Below are 23,638 nucleotides of genomic sequence, written 5' to 3'. Positions count from 1 at the left end.
CACTACCTCCTACTCCCTCTGTCTCCACCATCTCCACTCTCTCTGTCTCCACTACCTCCTCTCTCTGTCTCCACTACCTCCTACTCCCTCTGTCTCCACCATCTCCACTCTCTCTGTCTCCACTACCTCCTCTCTCTGTCTCCACTACCTCCTACTCCCTCTGTCTCCACCATCTCCACTCTCTCTGTCTCCACTACCTCCACTCTCTCTGTCTCCACTACCTCCACTCTCTCTGTCTCCACTACCTAATCTCTCTGTATCCACTACCTCCACTCTCTCTGTCTCCTCTACCTTCTCTCTCTGTATCTACTACCTCCACTCTCTCTGTCTCCTCTACCGCCTCTCTCTGTATCCACTACCTCCACTCTCTCTGTCTCCTCTACCTCCTCTCTCTGTATCCACTACCTCCACTCTCTCTGTCTCCTCTACCTCCACTCTCTCTGTCTCCTCTACCTTCTCTCTCTGTATCCACTACCTCCACTCTCTCTGTCTCCTCTACCTCCACTCTCTCTGTCTCCTCTACCTTCTCTCTCTGTCTCCACTACCTCCTCTCTCTGTCTCCTCTATCTCCTCTCTCTGTCTCCACTACCTCCACTCTCTCTGTCTCCACTACCTCCACTCTCTCGTCTCCTCTACCTCCTCTCTCTGTCTCCACTACCTAATCTCTCTGTATCCACTACCTGCTCTCTCTGTCTCCACCTCCTCCTCTCTCTGTCTCCACTTCCTCCACTCTCTCTGTATCCACTACCTCCTTTCTCTGTATCCACTACCTGCTCTCTCTGTCTCCACCTCCTCCTCTCTCTGTCTCCACTACCTCCACTCTCTCTGTATCCACTACCTCCACTCTCTCTGTCTGCACTACCTCCACTTTCTCTGTCTCCACTACCTAATCTCTCTGTCTCCACTACCTCCACTCTCTCTGTCTCCTCTACCTTCTCTCTCTGTCTCCACTGCCTCCACTCTCTCTGTCTCCACTACCTCCACTCTCTCTGTCTCCACTACCTCCACTCTCTCTGTCTCCACCTCCTCCTCTCTCTGTCTCCACTACCTCCTCTCTCTGTATCCACTACCTCCACTCTCTCTGTCTCCACCCCTTCCTCTCTCTGTCTCCACTACCTCCACTCTCTCTGTATCCACTACCTCCTCTCTCTGTCTCCACTACCTCCACTCTCTCTGTCTCCACTACCTCCACTCTCTCTGTATCCACTACCTCCACTCTCTCTGTCTCCACTACCTCCACTCTCTCTGTCTCCACTACCTCCACTCTCTCTGTCTCCTCTACCTCCACTCTCTCTGTCTCCACCTCCTCCTCTCTCTGTCTCCACTACCTAATTTCTCTGTATCCACTACCTGCTCTCTCCCTGTGTATTTTGTCTCCCTAGTGGGGCCACACTCTACACCACTCAGAGTTCTCAGAGGTGACAACCAGACTACAGAGTCAGCATGGACCTGCCAGCCCGCCTACAGACAAACGCACAGCACACAAACATTCAGAATCTTTCAAAGCAAGTAAAGCACATAAAACCCATTTCAAATGCATGCTGAGAAAATGTGCTAACACTGAGGAATGGACAAAATGCATGTTCACTGAGCGGGGCTTTACGAGTTACCTGATACTGAAATGTACTATTACGGTGATTAGAGTGGTTCTACACTGGATGGAAATAGAGAGGAGGCAGTTGTTCCATAAGTCTGCACTAAGATGATTCATTGTCAGCCACCCACCCAGCCAGCCAGTCAGCCACCCAGCCAGCCAGCCAGTCAGCCACCCAGCCAGTCAGCCAGCCAGCCAGTCAGCCAGCCACCCACCCAGCCAGTCAGCCAGCCAGCCAGCCAGCCAGCCAGACAGCCAGCCAGCCAGTCAGCCAGCCGCCCAGCCAGTCAGCCAGCCAGCCACCCAGCCAGTCAGCCAGTCAGCCAGCCAGCCAGTCAGCCAGCCAGCCAGCCAGTCAGCCACCCAGCCACCCAGCCAGTCAGCCAGCCAGCCAGCGAGTCAGCCAGTCAGCCACCCAGCCAGTCAGCCAGTCAGTCAGCCAGTCAGCCAGCCAGCCAGCCAGTCAGCCACCCAGTCAGCCAGCCAGCCAGTCAGCCAGCCGGCCAGTCGGCCAGCCACCCAGCCGGTCAGCCGGCCGGCCGGTCAGCCGGACAGCCAGTCAGCCACCCACCCACCCAGCCAGCCAGCCAGTCAGCCGGTCAGCCAGTCAGTCAGTCAGCCAGCCAGCCAGTCAGTCAGCCAGTCAGCCAGTCAGCCCGCCAGCCAATCAGGTTAGATAACGTTAGTGATCACAAAGTCAACCCTGTCTTCCAGAGACAAACCCTGTCTTCCAGAGACAAACCCTGTCTTCACACACAGAGACCTCTGAGATCACATTCACCTGTCTGTGTCTTCACAACATTCACCTGTCTGTGTCTTCACAACATTCACCTGTCTGTGTCTTCACAACATTCACCTGTCTGTGTCTTCACAACATTCATCTGTCTGTGTCTTCACAACATTCACCTGTCTGTGTCTTCACAACATTCACCTGTCTGTGTCTTCACAACATTCACCTGTCTGTGTCTTCACAACATTCATCTGTCTGTGTCTTCACAACATTCACCTGTCTGTGTCTTCACAACATTCAGCTGTCTGTGTCTTCACAACATTCACCTGTCTGTGTCTTCACAACATTCACCTGTCTGTGTCTTCACAACATTCACCTGTCTGTGTCTTCACAACATTCACCTGTCTGTGTCTTCACAACATTCAGCTGTCTGTGTCTTCACAACATTCAGCTGTCTGATCCTTGAGCCAATTATCACTAGATAACCTCTGGGAACCAGTGTGCATAACACACTGAACTGAACACCTGCTATAGAACCTCTGTATCTATGTTATAGAACCTCTGTATCTATATCATAGAACCTCTGTATCTATGTTATAAAACCTCTGTATCTATATCATAGAACCTCTGTATCTATGTTATAAAACCTCTGTATCTATGTTATAGAACCTCTGTATCTATGTTATAGAACCTCTGTATCTATGTCATAGAACCTCTGTATCATGTTATAAAACCTCTGGATCTATGTTATAAAACCTCTGGATCTATGTTATAGAACCACTGTAGCTATGTTATCGAACCTCTGTATCTATGTTATAGAACCTCTGTATCTATGTTATAGAACCTCTGTATCTATGTTATAGAACCTCTGTATCTATGTTATAGAACCTCTGTATCTATGTTATAGAACCTCTGTATCTATGTTTCTAAAAACAGCAGCTTGCAGCCGACTCATACGGGCTCTGTTCTGCCTTAAGAACTGAAATAAGGGAAGTCAAATCTTTGTGTGTAGGAGAGAGAAAGAGAGAAAGAGAGAGAGAGAGTAATGTTTACTGTTAATTTGTATTGTTTATTATCTACTTCACTTGCTTCGGCAATGTTAACATATGCCAATAAAACCCTTAAATTGAAAGAGGGGGAAAGCCAGAGACAGAGAGAAAGAGAGAGAGAGCGAGAGCGAGAGAGAGAGAGACAGAGAGAGAGAGCGAGAGAGAGAGAGAGCGAGAGAGCGAGAGAGAGAGAGAGAGAGAGAGCGAGAGAGAGAGAGAGAGAGAGCACCACTAATGAGAGGTTTGGATTTGTCGCCTTGCAGCCCGATGATGCAGTGCTTATCATGGGCCTGTTCCAAGTGGCATCCTATTCCCTATATAGAGCACTAGTCCTACTTTTGATCTGAACCCAAAAGGGCCCTGGTCAAAAGTAGGGCACTTTATAGAGAATCAGGGTGCCATTTGGGATAAGTTCCGATTACATTAGCATGTGTTTGGCTGATTAGAGACACTGGTTAGGAAGTCAAGGGCTCCTTCAGACAGACAGACAGACACACAGCAAGCTGCTGTGACAGCAGACACACACACACACACAAGATCACGTTTGAGTTTGGCTATTATTAGCATTAGCTATCTAAGGCTAATGGGAAAAAATGCTTCAAAAAAGACAGTCACAGACTGCTATTTTAGCCTAAATTATGGTAGGCTCCACAGCTATAGACGGTGGGAATACCTGAAAAGGTAATCAATTTGCCAGATGGCATAATGTTAGCGCCTAATATACATTTCACACCAGATAGACCGCAGACGCATCACATCGGGTATTTTATAGATTCAAAGCGGAGGTGTGAGCTGTGATTTCCTATTAGACAATTCTAGTGTAAATCAACGTGATAGTGTATTGTATAACGATGCCTCCGCCCCTCGGATATACATCCATCCCATATCTAACAGAATATTCACCTCACCTTTAAATCCACGAGAGTCCGTGTGAAAAAAAGCCTCAAGTCTTCTTCAAAAGTGTACATCCAACCTTACACCTGAGAGGTACGGAACATTCTGCAGCATCACAAGAAGACAGAGGAGCCAGGAGCGGGGATGGAGAAGTGCGAGGGGAACCGCTAGTGAGTGGAGTGGGGGGGGGGGGGTTTAACGCCCAAATGAGGAGTGAGTTTAGAGCGCCGCCCTGTGGCAAAAGTCGGTCGTTCTACACACCCATCTGCAGACATACGCTATACCAGAACCCAGGAAGTAGTGTCGGGGTTGTGGGTGCTGTATTTATCATTTTCAAAAGGGGGGGTGTTGAAAGAATGTTTGCCTGCGCTACAGACGCTATAGCTAACGCCTCCATCACACTGACCACGTCCTGCATTTTGCGTACACCAGAAGTACATTCGTTTCCATTGGAACGCTGCGTTTTGCCTTGCAGCGTTGCGTTGCAGAGGCAGTTGCAGTGCGTTCTGTGTGGTGCGTGCGTTGGATTTATCGAACGTATGCGTCAAAACTGTATGCGTGTAGACGGCTTGACAGAAACGGTAGCAGAAGGTGAATGTTCAACTTTAGTTCTACACATATCCAGATGATGCTGCGTACTATTTTGCGCAATGTGATCGAGACATAATACAGCACTATTAAAGGCCCAGTTCACTACTTTAGTGAAGAAGAAAAAATTCACACACCAAAATAAAATATTTTAATAAAAAAATTGAAAATATATTGTGATTTTTCAGGGGGTGCTGGAGCACCACAACAAACCCTACTTCCCTTGGCTATGGCCTACACCTGTCATATCCTTGTTTTTTTTTTTTTTATGTTTATTGTCCTATCGTATTAGTTGATGTAAATAGCAGGCCTCATAAAAAATGATCAATATGGGCTAAAGTAACCTGCACTGCAGTTCTCAATTGCAACCAACACTGGCTACTGATTGACCACTTCCTAACGCAGACATTGAGGTTATATTTTAGAACTGATCACAGCCAACATTTTTCAAGACTATTTCGCCTTCTGGTTGGTATTATCATCGGAGCAACGTAGTCATTATGAGCAGACGAAGGGCGATTCGTCTATTTGACAATAATTCCATACAAATGAAATGTGAAATTTCCTGGTTGATAAAATTCTAAGTTTGCCTAATTTCAGTTTATGTGACAAAACAAGCAACTGTAGTGTAGAGAATTATTGTACCATCTAAACCGCTGTGAAATATATTATCCATAACCCAAAATATTGTATTTTCAGCTGTTTGAAGTTGGTGTACAAAAAGACACAAAAATAAAACTTAAGAACGCATAGAAATAGTGCACACAGAACATATCTTCTGCCTCTTAGACTTGCTTTCGATGAGAATGACAGATCTATAACTCACATTTCTATGTGAATTTTGTCAGTCGCTCAAGAAGTTACATATTACAGTTTTAAAGCAAGTTTTCTGCAGTTTTACACACTCAGGTCCTCCGAGAGAGAGAAAGAAAGAGAGAAAAAGAGAGAGAGAGAGAGAATGAGAGAGCATACTTAAATTCACACAGGACACCGGATAAGACAGGAGAAATACTCCAGATATAACAGACTGACCCTAGCCCCCCGACACATAAACTACTGCAGCATAAATACTGGAGGCTGAGACAGGAGACACACTCAGGTGATACCCCTAGGTAGAAGCCAGGTAAAGGCCCATGTTCCACCGAATCTTTATTGCTGTACATTTGGTGTAATCTTATGTATGTAGTTCATCCGGGAGATACTGTGGCCCCGTCCGACGATACCCCCGGACAGGGCCAAACAGGCAGGATATATCCTCACCCACTTTGCCAAAGCACAGCCCCCACACCACTAGAGGGATACCTTCAACCACCAACTTACCATCCTGAGACAAGGCCGAGTACAGCCCACAAAGAGAGGAAGAGTTGAAGCGAGAGCGATAGCTGTGCTATGAAAAGCCAACTGACATTTACTCCTGAGGTGCTGACCTGTTGCACCCTCGACAACTACTGTGATTATTATTATTTGACCATGCTGGTCATCTATGAACATTTGAACATCTTGGCCATGTTCTGTTATAATCTCCACCCGGCACAGCCAGAAGAGGACTGGCCACCCCTCATAGCCTGGTTCCTCTCTAGGTTTCTTCCTAGGTATTGGCCTTTCTAGGGAGTTTTTCCTAGCCACCATGCTTCTACATCTGCATTGCTTGCTGTTTGGGGTTTTAGGCTGGGTTTCTGTACAGCACTTTGAGATATCAGCTGATGTAAGAAGGGCTTTATAAATACATTTGATTGATTGATTGCTTTACTGATTGATTGATTGATTGATTGACTGATAGATTTTGGGCAATCAATCAGTCAATCAGTCTTCTCCAGCAGGAGGTGTTTTTCCCGCTCAACAAGCAAGTAGTTTCTGTACGGAGGTCAATGAAAGTGTCAAATTTGATTAACAAAAATTGCAATGGCTTATTTGATCAAATTCAAGTTTATTAACGATTAGGTTGCTGCGAGTGTACTGATATAAATAGGACAAGTGACATCAAGGCAACTTGGAGAAATATCTCTTTATATTAGAGTTGTGCCTCGTCATTGTCACTAGTTACCACATCCACAAAGTCATAAAACCCCGCACATTTCTACAATTGATCTTCTAAAAAGGTGATTTTAAACCTAATCACACTGCTAACCTTGTAACCTGCTAACCATAACCTTATATTAGGACCAAAAATATTGTTTTTTTTTTTGTTTTCATTAATTTTCACGATATAGACGATTTTGACTTTGTGGCTGTGGTAACTAGTGGAAAAAGTTGTGCGTGTTGTTCACATGTGTACCTGTCCTCTCATTGGTTAGAATGATCCCACCTGATCTTACCTCCTCCCGACTGCCTTCCCATTTTTAAAGACATTTATTTTTTGTGAGGGCGGTATCTGGTCAATATAATCTGTGGCGTCGAGAAACTTTGGATAACATAAAATGGAAAATAGATTCATTAACAAACCTTTAATGTGGAAATTAGAAGGCTTTACCATCTACAGTAAAACATGTCGCCTATTGAAATGAAGGTGCCGTCAAAATATCTAATTTGAATTCAAAACACTAAACAATTAATTGTAAGCCTACAATCAATACACTCAAGGTGAAGAATGTGCAAGTGTTTGCAATAGATCAGTAAGGAACGTAATGTAGCAGATTATACACATTAGCTAAATCCCAAATGGCACCCTATTGTCTATAGCAAACTACAATGGGCCCTACGTATAGGCAACAGTGGTCAATTTGGGACGTACACATTGATCCCTTCTACCCTACAATACTGTATTTTATAATACCAGATCCCGAAATGTAAACCGTTATATGTATTTGACAAGACAGAATGTCATGTCATCGATATTATAATAAAATGTCTCAATTAATGCTCTTAAAAACAAATAGATGACTTGTTAAAATGATCAAAATGACAACAACTTTCATGATCTTCATTAGCATAAAACTACTGATGGACGGGCGAATGAACGAATGGCTGAACAGATAGACGAGCTAAGTGTTTTCCTGAGATTCATGAATTCAATTAATTAATTCATGCAAGAGAGATGATGGTCCAAGTCTCTTGGCTTTGTGCTTGGTATTGTGCACCTTCAAGAGAATCTCAAATTTAGCGGCAAATACTGTATTCAAATTGAATAGCTATTATGTTAAGTGAGAAATATTCTATTTAAATTGAATGGCTATTATGTTAAGTGAGAAATATTCAATTTAACTTGAATGGATATTATGCTAATCACAAATACTATTTAAATTGAATGGCTATTATGCTAATGACAAATACTGTATTCAAATTGAATAGCTATTATGTTAGAATATTTCTTACTTATTTAAATTGAGCGGCTATTATGCTAATGACAAATACTGTATTTAAATTGAATAGCTATTATGTTAAGTAAGAAATATTCTATCTAAATTGAGTGGCTATTATGCTAATGACAAATACTGTATTTAAATTGAATGGCTATTATGTTAAGTAAGAAATACTGCATTTAAATTGCATGGATATTATGCTGTACAGTTAAGGCAGCTAAAAAGCACATGGAAATGTAGTCAGAAAGAGGTCCACATCCTACATCCTAACAGGTATGCATACTGTTACAATAAATATCATGGGGAAAAAAGGTACATGCATCTTGAAAACGTTACAGTAAATCCTTCAAAAAGGTGTTTGTGACCGTCGCCGACCAGGGTTAGAATCCAGGTCTCCTGCTGTCACGATACTGTGTTGTAATCCCACTGGGCTAAAGTCTATAGGTTCATACACCAAGTCCTTCAAAAGTGTCTAAAAAAATAAATACAATTTAAAAAATCATGTCATTCTGCTCCACTTCATATTTCAGACTGAATAGACTTTTCCGTGCTTCTACACCAGCATTGTTTGCTGTTTGGGGTTTTAGGCTGGGTTTCTGTACAGCACTTTGAGATATCAACTGATGTAAGAAGGGCTATATAAATACATTTGATTTGATCCTTATCTAGTGCACTACCTTTTGACCAGAGCCCTACGGTTCTTGGTCAAAAGTAGGGCACTGAATAGGGTGCCATTTGGGACATACACTGAGACAGTGAATAACAGTGAGAGTTCATCTGAGCCATACAGCATAGAGTTATATCCAATAACAGATCTAGATTATCTATACAGTATAGAGTTATATCCAATAACAGATCTAGATTATCTATACAGTATAGAGTTATATAAAATAACAGATCTAGATTATCTATACAGCATAGAGTTATATCCAATAACAGATCTAGATTATCTATACAGTATAGAGTTATATCCAATAACAGATCTAGATTATCTATAGTCTATACAGTATATGGCTCTGGATTTATATGTTGCTATGTAGCGCTAGGCAGTTCTCTAGGGCAGGATGGGGCAGTTCTCTGGGGCAGGATGGGGCAGTTCTCTGGGGCAGGATGGGGCAGTTCTCTAGGGCAGCATGGGGCAGTTCTCTAGGGCAGCATGGGGCAGTTCTCTGGGGCAGGATGGGGCAGTTCTCTGGGACAGGATGGGGCAGTTCTCTGGGGCAGGATGGGGCAGTTCTCTGGGGCAGCATGGGGCAGTTCTCTAGGGCAGCATGGGGCAGTTCTCTAGGGCAGCATGGGGCAGTTCTCTGGGGCAGCATGGGGCAGTTCTCTATAGTAGGTTGAGGTTGGTGCAGCATTGGGGCTGTTCTCTAGGGCAGGATGGGGCAGTTCTCTAGAGTAGGTTGGGACAGTTCTCTAGGGAGGTTAAGGTCAGGGCAGCCTTGGGGCAGTTCTCTGGAGTAGGTTGGGACAGCCTTGGGGCAGTTCTCTAGGGAGGTTAAGGTCAGGGCAGCCTTGGGGCAGTTCTCTAGGGAGGTTAAGGTCAGGGCAGCCTTGGGGCAGTTCTCTAGAGTAGGTTGGGACAGTTCTCTAGGGAGGTTAAGGTCAGGGCAGCCTTGGGGCAGTTCTCTGGAGTAGGTTGGGACAGCCTTGGGGCAGTTCTCTAGGGAGGTTAAGGTCAGGGCAGCCTTGGGGCAGTTCTCTAGAGTAGGTTGGGACAGTTCTCTAGGGAGGTTAAGGTCAGGGCAGCCTCGGGGCAGTTCTCTAGGGTAGGTTGGGACAGTTCTCTAGGGAGGTTAAGGTCAGGGCAGCCTTGGGGCAGTTCTCTAGAGTAGGTTGGGACAGTTCTCTAGGGAGGTTAAGGTCAGGGCAGCCTTGGGACAGTTCTCTAGGGAGGTTAAGGTCAGGGCAGCCTTGGGGCAGTTCTCTAGAGTAGGTTGGGACAGTTCTCTAGGGAGGTTAAGGTCAGGGCAGCCTCGGGGCAGTTCTCTAGGGTAGGTTGGGACAGTTCTCTAGGGAGGTTAAGGTCAGGGCAGCCTCGGGGCAGTTCTCTAGGGTAGGTTGGGACAGTTCTCTAGGGAGGTTAAGGTCAGGGCAGCCTTGGGACAGTTCTCTAGGGAGGTTAAGGTCAGGGCAGCCTTGGGGCAGTTCTCTAGGGAGGTTAAGGTCAGGGCAGCCTTGGGGCAGTTCTCTAGGGAGGTTAAGGTCAGGGCAGCCTTGGGGCAGTTCTCTAGGGCAGGTTAAGGCAGTGTTGGGGCTGTGATTGGGTCTAGGGCTGTGCTGGTGCTGGTGGTATAGGCAGGGGTCGGGGCTCTAAGCTAACTGGCATCAGTCCCAGGGGGAGGCCGGGGGAGGCCGGGGGAGGCCAGAGTGTTGAGGAGGGCTGAGACAGGGACGTCAGGAGACTGGAGCTTGGCTAGGAGCTGTAGCTGGTCCTGCTCATGACAGACCCCTGCCTCGTTGCAGACGCTCTGACACAGCCCTGTCAGACTCTGTAACGTCTCCTCCATGTTCCTCTGCAGGTGGCCCCGTTCCTCCAGCAGCCTCTTCTTCTCTCCTCTCTGTGGGGCAGAACAGGATGTTACATCACAACCCGCTGGACCAATAAAACACAGCTCAGCTATGAATGTCATTGTGTAATTAGTCACATAAGAGGTTAATTATTTATGTGTTTCTCAATTTACTAAACTCCAGTTGAATAATCCGCTACTTATAACATGTATTGTTGAAATGTTTACAATTAAATCAAATTGCCAGATTATAAAATCAGACTGTAATGCCATATTATGAGATTATAAATGACAAGAGTAGGGTTTGTGGTCAATTTAATTTAAATTCCAGTCAATTCAGGAAGTACACTGAAATTCCAATTCCAATGCATTTCAATGAGGAAAATGTGGAATTGGAATTTGGTTTTACTTTCTGAATGGACTGGAATTGAAATGGAATTGACCCAACTCCGCAAGAGAGATGATAGCAAACACAGACGTACCAGTGTGCCGATCTCAGTCTGTAGTTTACTGATGCCTTCTAGCTTCCTCTTGCGACAGCGCTGGGCGGCCACACGGTTCTTGCTGCGCCGTCGGACGTCGTGGACGAATTCCAGCTGTTCGTGGGTCAGCTGCTGGCATCTGAGGAGCTGCTGGAAGGCACTACGACTCACTGACGATATCTGAACCACCGGGAAGGGCAGACAAACCTGGAGAACACACACGGGATGGATGAAAAGACAGATGGTCTCTGGTCAAAAGTATATGGGAACTCATTACACTGTGACCTTTCAGTAAGAACTCTGACCTCTTGTGCTCTCCTGTTGTTGGCCTCTCTCTCCGTGTCTCCGTCTGTGTCCAGGTCTCCGTCTGAGTCCTCTCCTGAGTTAACAGATGACATGTAGGGACTCATCTCAGACTGGGACAGGCTGTGGTTCCCCCCGGGGGTCTGGGCCTCCCCTGTCTCCTCCACCCCACCCATCCCACCTGTCTGTCCTACCTTACCCATCTCCCCCACCCCCCCTACCTCTTCCAGCCCCTCCATCTCCCCTGCCTCTCCTGTCCCCAGGTCTCTAAGGAAGGGACAGTCTGCTGGATTTGAGTTCAGGTCTAGCTGCCAGGGGAAGTCTGCAGCCTTTCCAAGACCACTGTGGTCCATAGTGTCCAGATTAGGAACTCTCCCCAGACCTCCGTGCTCCATGGTGTCCAGATTAGGAACTCTCCCCAGACCTCCGTGCTCCATGGTGTCCAGATTAGGAACTCTCCCCAGACCTCCGTGCTCCATGGTGTCCAGATTAGGAACTCTCCCCAGACCTCCGTGCTCCAGGGGGTCCAGATTAGGAACTCTCCCCAGACCTCTGTGCTCCATGGTGTCCAGATTAGAGAGACTAGGGAGAGGTTCAGTCTGTGAGGGGCATAAATCAGGCCAGAAACCTTTGGCCAGATGTTCAGCCACCTCCCTCTCCACGCTGCTCCGCTCTCCAAGTCCGTACCCCCTACCATCAGGGGTAAAACCACAGAGGGTGGGGTCAGAGAGGGCGGAGTCAGGGAGATGACCCCCAACAGCCACGCTGCCATCCAGACCAGGGTTCTCTCTCTGCATTAACACAGGTAGCTGATCTACTTGACTTAATCGTCGTGGCCTTGGGAGCATAAGGCATTCACCATGGCTCTCCCCCTCACTATTTTCTGAGCTAGGGCTTTTGTGTATTGCCAGGAGATCCAATACAGGTAGCTGTAGCTCAGCCTCCTCTACCACCGCTGAGCCTCTCAGTGGGCACGTGCTATAGGAACCTGGGTTACACCCAGCTTCATCAGCCATCAGACTCCCAACAGCAGGCTGGTCATTATCCATCTCTCCAACCGCTGCCCCAATAAGGTCTGATGGGCTCACATCGTCATGGGACGGCAGTTCACAGGAGAGTGGGCAATCTCTCAGACTCCCCTCACCCATCGCCATCGGACACACCGCTGCCTCCATCCCTAGGATGTCTCTATCGCTGAACACGGTGTCAGGTTCTGGCTTACGGTCAACACCACCAGGACACGGCATGGCCAGGATGGGACAGACACCAAGACCACTGGAGGACGTCAGTCCCCCGAGAGATAAGGGTGACATGTTGGGGCCACAGGTCTGCAAACAGAACTGCTCCCGAGCACTGCTGACCGGGTTGACTAGCAAGGCCAGGGTCTTTGAACATTGGGATGACGACTGGAAGTCTATTTGTAAGTTTCCGTCTGAAGGCACTGTTAAGCTCTGGTGTGACTGTGGTGACATTGTTCCACTTGGGTTGGCATCTGAACACTGTGCCCTGAAGTCACTTCCTATGTTCCTGACATCACTTCCTGTTGTCTGGCCCGGGCCTGTGTTCTGGGGATGAGGTATAACCTGCTGATCTCTGTCTCTGTTTGTGTCTGTATTGTGGGCTAAACTGCCACTAGGCAACATGCCCTGGCTGGGGGTCATGCCACTAGGCAACATGCCCTGGCTAGGGGACATGCTCTGGTTAGGGGTCCTGCTTTGGGACTGACAGCCTGTACAGTGGGCTGAATCGGCACTGGGGGACCTCCTCTGGTTGGGGGACCTGCCACTAGGCAATCTTCCCTGGTTGGAGGACCTGATCTGGGACCTGCCCTGACAGCAACCTCCTCTTCTTCTTCTTCTTGCCTCCTGGGCTGTAATGTCGCTACCCTCCAGGAACTTTGGCAGAAGGAAGTCGAAGCAGCTAGTCTCCAGGTTGTGAAACCCCAGGAGCCCGGCACACCTGTGGATGGCCACGATATTGTCTTTGGTGAAGAGCAGCTTAGAGGTGTAGCAGAACTGTAGCAATGGTGCAAACCCCTCTGCTGTTACCTGGAGAGGGAAATATGTTAATATCTAACCTGTACCCTCGCACACTGACTCAGTACCTGTACCTCCTGTATATAGCCTCCACACTGACTCAGTACCTGTACCTCCTGTATATAGCCTCCACACTGACTCAGTACCTGTACCTCCTGTATATAGCCTCCACACTGACTCAGTACCTGTACCTCCTGTATATAGCCTCCACACTGACTCAGTACCTGTACCTCCTGTATATAGCCTCCACACTGACTCAGTACCTGTACCTCCTGTATATAGCCTCTACACTGACTTAGTATCTGTTCCTCCTGTATATAGCCTCTACACTGACTCAGTATCTGTTCCTCCTGTATATAGCCTCTACACTGACTCAGTACCTGTTCCTCCTGTATATAGCCTCTACACTGACTCAGTACCTGTACCTCCTGTATATAGCCTCCACACTGACTCAGTACTGTTCCTCCTGTATATAGCCTCTACACTGACTCAGTACCTGTTCCTCCTGTATATAGCCTCTACACTGACTCAGTACCTGTACCTCCTGTATATAGCCTCTACACTGACTCAGTACCTGTACCTCCTGTATATAGCCTCCACACTGACTCAGTACCTGTACCTCCTGTATATAGCCTCTACACTGACTCAGTATCTGTTCCTCCTGTATATAGCCTCTACACTGACTCAGTACCTGTACCTCCTGTATATAGCCTCCACACTGACTCAGTACCTGTACCTCCTGTATATAGCCTCTACACTGACTCAGTATCTGTTCCTCCTGTATATAGCCTCTACACTGACTCAGTACCTGTTCCTCCTGTATATAGCCTCTACACTGACTCAGTACCTGTACATCCTGTATATAGCCTCTACACTGACTCAGTACCTGTACCTCCTGTATATAGCCTCCACACTGACTCAGTACCTGTACCTCCTGTATATAGCCTCTACACTGACTCAGTACCTGTTCCTCCTGTATATAGTCTCTACACTGACTCAGTACCTGTTCCTCCTGTATATAGCCTCTACACTGACTCAGTACCTGTACCTCCTGTATATAGCCTCCACACTGACTCAGTACCTGTTCCTCCTGTATATAGCCTCTACACTGACTCAGTATCTGTTCCTCCTGTATATAGCCTCTACACTGACTCAGTACCTGTTCCTCCTGTATATAGCCTCTACACTGACTCAGTACCTGCACCTCCTGTATATAGCCTCCACACTGACTCAGTACCTGTTCCTCCTGTATATAGCCTCTACACTGACTCAGTACTTGTTCCTCCTGTATATAGCCTCCACACTGACTCAGTACCTGTTCCTCCTGTATATAGCCTCCACACTGACTCAGTACCTGTTCCTCCTGTATATAGCCTCCACACTGACTCAGTACCTGTTCCTCCTGTATATAGCCTCCACACTGACTCAGTACCTGTTCCTCCTGTATATAGCCTCCACACTGACTCAGTACCTGTTCCTCCTGTATATAGCCTCCACACTGACTCAGTACCTGTTCCTCCTGTATATAGCCTCCACACTGACTCAGTACCTGTTCCTCCTGTATATAGCCTCCACACTGACTCAGTACCTGTTCCTCCTGTATATAGCCTCCACACTGACTCAGTACCTGTTCCTCCTGTATATAGCCTCCACACTGACTCAGTACCTGTTCCTCCTGTATATAGCCTCCACACTGACTCAGTACCTGTTCCTCCTGTATATAGCCTCCACACTGACTCAGTACCTGTTCCTCCTGTATATAGCCTCCACACTGACTCAGTACCTGTTCCTCCTGTATATAGCCTCCACACTGACTCAGTACCTGTTCCTCCTGTATATAGCCTCTACACTGACTCAGTATCTGTTCCTCCTGTATATAGCCTCTACACTGACTCAGTACCTGTTCCTCCTGTATATAGCCTCTACACTGACTCAGTACCTGTACCTCCTGTATATAGCCTCCACACTGACTCAGTACCTGTTCCTCCTGTATATAGCCTCTACACTGACTCAGTACTTGTTCCTCCTGTATATAGCCTCCACACTGACTCAGTACCTGTTCCTCCTGTATATAGCCTCCACACTGACTCAGTACCTGTTCCTCCTGTATATAGCCTCCACACTGACTCAGTCCCTGCTCCTCCTGTATATAGCCTCCACACTGACTCAGTACCTGTTCCTCCTGTATATAGCCTCCACACTGACTCAGTACCTGTACCCCCTGTATATAGCCTCCACACTGACTCAGTACCTGTTCCTCCTGTATATAGCCTCCACACTGACTCAGTACCTGTACCTCCTGTATATAGCCTCCACACTGACTCAGTACCTGTACCTCCTGTATATAGCCTCCACACTGACTCAGTACCTGTACCCCCTGTATATAGCCTCCACACTGACTCAGTACCTGTACCTCCTGTATATAGCCTCCACACTGACTCAGTACCTGTACCTCCTGTATATAGCCTCCACACTGACTCAGTACCTGTACCTCCTGTATATAGCCTCCACACTGACTCAGTACCTGTACCTCCTGTATATAGCCTCCACACTGACTCAGTACCTGTTCCTCCTGTATATAGCCTCCACACTGACTCAGTACCTGTACCCCCTGTATATAGCCTCCACACTGACTCAGTACCTGTACCTCCTGTATATAGCCTCCACACTGACTCAGTACCTTCCTCCTGTATATAGCCTCCACACTGACTCAGTACCTGTACCCCCTGTATATAGCCTCCACACTGACTCAGTACCTGTACCTCCTGTATATAGCCTCCACACTGACTCAGTACCTGTTCCTCCCTGTATATAGCCTCCACACTGACTCAGTACCTGTTCCTCCTGTATATAGCCTCCACACTGACTCAGTACCTGTGCCCCCTGTATATAGCCTCCACACTGACTCAGTACCTGTTCCTCCTGTATATAGCCTCCACACTGACTCAGTACCTGTACCTCCTGTATATAGCCTCCACACTGACTCAGTACCTGTACCTCCTGTATATAGCCTCCACACTGACTCAGTACCTGTTCCTCCTGTATATAGCCTCCACACTGACTCAGTACCTGTTCCTCCTGTATATAGCCTCCACACTGACTCAGTACCTGTACCCCCTGTATATAGCCTCCACACTGACTCAGTACCTGTTCCTCCTGTATATAGCCTCCACACTGACTCAGTACCTGTACCTCCTGTATATAGCCTCCACACTGACTCAGTACCTGTTCCTCCTGTATATAGCCTCCACACTGACTCAGTACCTGTACCCCCTGTATATAGCCTCCACACTGACTCAGTACCTGTACCTCCTGTATATAGCCTCCACACTGACTCAGTACCTGTACCTCCTGTATATAGCCTCCACACTGACTCAGTACCTGTTCCTCCTGTATATAGCCTCCACACTGACTCAGTACCTAGTACCTGTACCTCCTGTATATAGCCTCCACACTGACTCAGTACCTGTACCTCCTGTATATAGCCTCCACATTGACTCAGTACCTGTACCTCCTGTATATAGCCTCCACACTGACTCAGTACCTGTACCCCCTGTATATAGCCTCTACACTGACTCAGTACCTGTACCTCCTGTATATAGCCTCCACACTGACTCAGTACCTGTACCCCCTGTATATAGCCTCTACACTGACTCAGTACCTGTACCCCCTGTATATAGCCTCCACACTGACTCAGTACCTGTACCTCCTGTATATAGCCTCCACATTGACTCAGTACCTGTTCCTCCTGTATATAGCCTCTACACTGACTCAGTACCTGTACCTCCTGTATATAGCCTCCACACTGACTCAGTACCTGTACCCCCTGTATATAGCCTCTACACTGACTCAGTACCTGTACCTCCTGTATATAGCCTCCACACTGACTCAGTACCTGTACCCCCTGTATATAGCCGCCACACGGACTCAGTACCTGTACCCCCTGTATATAGCCTCCACACTGACTCAGTACCTGTACCCCCTCGTTATTGTTATGTTATTGTGTTACTTTTTACTTTAGTTTATTTGATAAATATTTTCTTAATTCTTCTTGAACTGCACTGTTGGTTAAGGGCTACACATGTTGTATTCGGCGCATGTGACAAATAAAAAGTTTGATTTGATGTTGAGTTAGTCAGCGTCCCAAATGACACCCTATTCCCTATATAGGGCACTACTTTTGAGTAGAGCCCTACAGGGCCTGCATTTTGGGTGGGCCTTAGAGGGTATGGCCTGCCCTACCGTACTTTCTTGCCCATCCAAATAAATTATTTAAATATAGATCATTTATTTTCCTCGAGATGCGCGCCGACAGAAAGACTCACCAATCAGAGGAATAAATATCATACCCCTCCCCCCAAATGCTAACCTGCCTTGTTATTGTAATGGTGAGAGGTTAGCATGTCTTGGGGGTATGATATAAAATGCTAACCTCCCCTGTTATTGTAATGGTGAGAGGTTACCATGTCTTGGGGGTATGATATAAAATGCTAACCTCCCCTGTTATTGTAATGGTGAGAGGTTAGCATGTCTTGGGGGTATGATATAAAATGCTAACCTCCCCTGTTATTGTAATGGTGAGAGGTTACCATGTCTTGGGGGTATGATATAAAATGCTAACCTCCCCTGTTATTGTAATGGTGAGAGGTTAGCATGTCTTGGGGGGTATGATATAAAATGCTAACCTCATCTGTTATTGTAATGGTGAGAGGTTAGCATGTTTTGGGGATATGATATAAAATGCTAACCTGCCTTGTTATTGTAATGGTGAGAGGTTAGCATGTCTTGGGGGTATGATATAAAATGCTAACCTGCCTTGTTATTGCAATGGTGAGAGGTTAGCATGTCTTGGGGGTATGATATAAAATGCTAACCTCCCCTGTTATTGTAATGGTGAGAGGTTAGCATGTCTTGGGGGTATGATATAAAATGCTAACCTCCCCTGTTATTGTAATGGTGAGAGGTTAGCATGTTTTGGGGATATGATATAAAATGCTAACCTGCCTTGTTATTGTAATGGTGAGAGGTTAGCATGTCTTGCGGGTATGACATTTGTGCGTCTGTAACTTTCTCACTAATTATTAATCACGATTCATTACAGACTATCTGTAATCGTGGTAGCATCGACAATAATGTTGAAGTGTTTAGAAACATTGTATTCTTATTTACATTTTTTTTTTTAAAGTGACTCCAAAATGTCACAATACATTATTTACCATTCATTTCTTTTTGCCAGAAAATTATCTGAAACACAACCAAAACAAAGAGCAAACTGGTTGTGTTCATGCCACATTAAAAAAGGTAATACATTTTTTTACAGTTGAATTACATGCCTTTACTATAAAACTCTTTTAAAAAATGACATAGGAGGTTCTGCAAATAAAACATGTCCACCTATGGAAATGAAATGCCCATCCAACTGATTCATCTGGGCTCCGGCCTTTGTTCCCTACAGACCCTGGAGCCCTACGGGCCTTTGTTCCCTACAGACCCTGGAGCCCAACGGGCCTTTGTTCCCTACAGACCCTGGAGCACTACGGGCCTTTGTTCCCTACAGACCCTGGAGCCCTACGGGCCTTTGTTCCCTACAGACCCTGGAGCCCTACGGGCCTTTGTTCCCTACAGACCCTGGAGCCCTACGGGCCTTTGTTCCCTACAGACCCTGGAGCCCAACGGGCCTTTGTTCCCTACAGACCCTGGAGCCCAACGGGCCTTTGTTCCCTACAGACCCTGGAGCCCAACGGGCCTTTGTTCCCTACAGACCCTGGAGCCCTACGGGCCTTTGTTCCCTACAGACCCTGGAGCCCTACGGGCCTTTGTTCCCTACAGACCCTGGAGCCCTACGGGCCTTTGTTCCCTACAGACCCTGGAGCCCTACGGGCCTTTGTTCCCTACAGACCCTGGAGCCCTACGGGCCTTTGTTCCCTACAGACCCTGGAGCCCTACGGGCCTTTGTTCCCTACAGACCCTGGAGCCCTACGGGCCTTTGTTCCCTACAGACCCTGGAGCCCTACGGGCCTTTGTTCCCTACAGACCCTGGAGCCCTACGGGCCTTTGTTCCCTACAGACCCTGGAGCCCTACGGGCCTTTGTTCCCTACAGACCCTGGAGCCCTACGGGCCTTTGTTCCCTACAGACCCTGGAGCCCTACGGGCCTTTGTTCCCTACAGACCCTGGAGCCCTACGGGCCTTTGTTCCCTACAGACCCTGGAGCCCTACGGGCCTTTGTTCCCTACAGACCCTGGAGCCCTACGGGCCTTTGTTCCCTACAGACCCTGGAGCCCTACGGGCCTTCGTTCCCCACAGACCCTGGAGCCCTACGGGCCTTCGTTCCCCACAGACCCTGGAGCCCTACGGGCCTTCGTTCCCTACAGACCCTGGAGCCCTACGGGCCTTTGTTCCCTACAGACCCTGGAGCCCTACGGGCCTTTGTTCCCTACAGACCCTGGAGCCCTACGGGCCTTCGTTCCCTACAGACCCTGGAGCCCTACGGGCCTTTGTTCCCTACAGACCCTGGAGCCCTACGGGCCTTTGTTCCCTACAGACCCTGGAGCCCTACGGGCCTTTGTTCCCTACAGACCCTGGAGCCCTACGGGCCTTTGTTCCCCACAGACCCTGGAGCCCTACGGGCCTTCGTTCCCCACAGACCCTGGAGCCCTACGGGCCTTCGTTCCCCACAGACCCTGGAGCCCTACGGGCCTTCGTTCCCTACAGACCCTGGAGCCCTACGGGCCTTTGTTCCCTACAGACCCTGGAGCCCTACGGGCCTTTGTTCCCTACAGACCCTGGAGCCCTACGGGCCTTCGTTCCCTACAGACCCTGGAGCCCTACGGGCCTTCGTTCCCTACAGACCCTGGAGCCCTACGGGCCTTTGTTCCCTACATAGTGCATTACTTTTGACCAGAGCCCTTCTATGGGTCCTGGCACCGTATTCCCTACATATAATGTCACCATACAGTGCATTCGGGAAAGTATTCAGACCCCTTGACATTTTCCACATTTTCATAACTCAGCCATATTCTAAAATGGATGAAATAAAACATTTTCCTCATCAAATGTACACACAATATGCCATAATAACAAAGCGAAAACAGGTTTTTAGATTTCTTTTTGCATTAAAAAAAAAAGTATTAAAAATAAAAAAAACAGAAATACCTTATTTACATCAGTATTCAGACCCTTTGCCTCAAAATTGAGCTCAGGTGCATCCTGTTTCCATTGATCATCCTTGAGATGTTTCTACAACTTGATTGGAGTCCACCTGTGGTAAATTCAATTGATTGGACATGATTTGGAAAGATACCTGTCTATATAAGGTCCCACAGTTGACAGTGCATGACAGAGAAAAAACCAAGACATGAGGTCGAAGGAATTGTCCGTAGAGCTCCGAGACAGGATTGTGTTGAGGCACAGATCTGGTGAAGGGTACTAAAAAATGTCTCCAGCATTGAAGGTCCCCAAGAACACAGTGGCCTCCATCATTCTTAAATGGAAGAAGTTTGGAACCACCAAGACTCTTCCTAGAGCTGGCCGCCCGGCCAAACTGAGCAATCAGGGGAGAAGGGCCTTGGTCAGGGAGGTGACCAAGAATCCGATGGTCACTCTGACAGACCTCTAGAGTTCCTCTGTGGAGATGGGAGAACCTTCCAGAAGGACAAAAATCTCTGCAGCACTCCCCCAATCAGGACTTTATGTTAGTGGCCAGACAGAAGCCACTCCTCTGTAAAAACGGCACATGACAGCCCGCTTGGAGTTTGCCAAAAGGCACCTAAAGACTCTCAGACCATCAGAAACAAGATTCTCCGGTCTGATGAAACCAAGATTGAACTCTTTGGCCTGAATACCAAGCGTCACATCTGAAGGAAACCTGGCACCATCCCTACGGTGAAGCATGGCGGTGGCAGCATCATGCTGTGGGGATGTTTTTCACCGGCAGGGACTAGGAGACCAGTCAGGATCGAGGGAAAGATGAACGAAGCAAAGTACAGACAGATCCTTGATGAAAACCTGCTCCAGAGAGCTCAGGACCTTAGACTGGGGGCGAAGGTTCACCTTCTAACAGGACAACGACCCTAAGCACACAGCCAAGACAATGCAGGAGTGGCTTCAGGACAAGTCTCTGAATGTCCTTGAGTGGCCCAACCAGAGCCCGGACTTGAACCCGATCAAACATCTCTGGAGAGACCTGAAAAATAGCTGTGCAGCGACGCTCCCCATCCAACCTTACAGAGCTTGAGAGGGATCTGCAGAGAAGAATGGGAGAAACTCCCCAAATACAGGTGTGCCAAGCTTGTAGCGTCATACCCAAGAAGACTCGAGGTTGTAATCGCTGTCAATGGTGCATCAACAAAAGTACTGAGTAAAGTGTCTGAATACTTATGTAAATGTAATATTGACTTTTCTTTTTAACAAATGTGCAAAAATGTCTAACAACATACTTTTGCTTTATCATTATGGGGTATTGTGTGTAGATAGACGAGGGAAATAAACTATTTTTTTTTTAATAAGGCTAATAACGTAACAAAATGTGGAAAAAAATCTAAAAAATCAGGGGATCTGAATTCAACTGTCGCAACTTCAGAAGTAAGATAGCGTTTCTTAATAACGCGTTCTGTATTACCCTGCGCTATGGGCAACGAGGTAGTAAACCTTCTGAATACAGGGTACCATTGGAGAACACAACCACAGTGTAGTGTATGACCCTGACCTGATCAGGAAGAGTGAGCACCAGGCTGGGGCTGGTGTGGTTGATGATCCTGCTGTGGAAGTAGTCACTACAGGAAGCCAGTACAGAGCAGTGGGCCCTGAACGTCCTGCCACCTGCCACTAGTGTAACATCACACAACACATCCCTCAGTCTCTGGTCGTTGAGACGAGTCAGGACGTGGGAGCTATGAACCGCAGACTGGAATGTGAACACGGAGGTACGGTGGCCCCTGAGAGACATGGTGGTGACAACCTGACAAGCTGCTGGGACAAATATCAGACAGACATAAACAAGATAAATAGACATGAACAACTGTTGGGATTGTAAACTATGAATTCTCTCTAAACATTGTATATTAGTAATATATTCTCTACTATTGGCCCGAATCGGATGTCCAATTAAAAGCCTTTGTGTCCGTTGTGTGTTTGTGTGTTTTCCTGGGGTTGAGCAACAGCAGGAAATGCTGACTCATGCTTAGGCAAGTGAAGGAGAAGCCTCGGGGGGGTTTTCTTCCGTTCTAGACTTCTTTTAAAACAGTTTTGGATATTGCCGAGTTTCATTTCTTAGGTTTTAATTATCCTCATTCCTCAATATGACTAAATCAAAAAACACATGAATTAGACCTATGCATAGGCAACTTCTATCTATAATAGCAGAACTGTATCGAATAGCAAACATCGAGTTAGACTATGGGGGGGACCCATACCCTCCCTATAGAAAGCGGATCAACCGATAAAATAACAGTTTTTTTTTTTTTTTACAACGTATATTCTACTTTCACGTTGTTCCAACGGGAATAACGCGCAATCATGATTTATAACTTTCTTCTCGCATTGGGCAGAGTTTGCAAGCAGTTACAATGTATCGTTTCGTTCCTACCTCACTGTCTAGAATATACATATTATTTCACCTACCTGTCATGTCACCGAGATGACAGTTCCATTTAATGTTACATCAGTTTATGATAAAATGCTGCTTTCGGTTGGTCTACATTCCACTGGTGAAACAAAATGTCATGTGACAATAAACGTATGCACCAGGAAGTATTTGGCGTTACTCTATTTGACCAAAGATTGTCTATTATATTGACAAGATAGTCAAGTGACCGCTCAAACAATGCAAATACGTCCTCAAAGATGGAAGGCAGGCGAGATCAGGTGGTTCCATTCTAGCCAATGAGAGGGCAGATGCAAGTGAAAAACAGGTCATAGAGATAAATGACTTTGTATCTGTGCCATTATAGCCTCAATTGCACTGCTTGTTCTGTCACAGACGCTATCTCCATTTTAAAGTAGTCAATTCTTTTCTTTGTTGGCTTATTGCGCCCAACTCATAGGAATTCCCACTCAGTTGACTACTTTCAAATGGTGGAAGCCCTACCAGGTCATCTATGAGTCTTTGCTAGCTAAAGCCCCGCCTTATCTCAGCTCACTGGTCACTATAGAAG

At 47.1% G+C, this 23,638-nt stretch overlaps 1 protein-coding gene across 2 annotated transcripts; it reads right to left on the bottom strand.

Moving 5' to 3' along the window:
* Window positions 1-7,284: 7,284 nt before the first annotated feature.
* Window positions 7,285-23,239, bottom strand: LOC106581548 (transcription regulator protein BACH1). Of its 2 annotated transcripts, none has more exons than XM_014163665.3 (5): window positions 23,106-23,239; window positions 22,192-22,451; window positions 11,452-13,497; window positions 11,147-11,353; window positions 7,285-10,715 (listed from the first exon to the last, which is right to left on the bottom strand). In XM_014163665.3, exons 1-5 carry the CDS (start codon window positions 23,110-23,112, stop codon window positions 10,473-10,475), a joined length of 2,763 nt encoding a protein of 920 aa, XP_014019140.3. In that variant the 5' UTR covers window positions 23,113-23,239; the 3' UTR covers window positions 7,285-10,472. The 2 variants fall into 2 exon arrangements, with proteins under 2 accessions (XP_014019140.3, XP_014019139.3); XM_014163664.3 differs by having other exon boundaries at window positions 22,192-22,454; window positions 23,106-23,233.
* Window positions 23,240-23,638: the final 399 nt, after the last annotated feature.

This window comes from Salmo salar, chromosome 20 (assembly GCF_965601325.2).
Source record: "Salmo salar chromosome 20, fSalSal1, whole genome shotgun sequence".
Taxonomy (NCBI): Eukaryota; Metazoa; Chordata; class Actinopteri; order Salmoniformes; family Salmonidae; genus Salmo; species Salmo salar.
The sequence above is the reverse complement of the archived record's forward strand: the minus strand, read 5'-3'. Positions and strand labels throughout refer to the sequence as shown.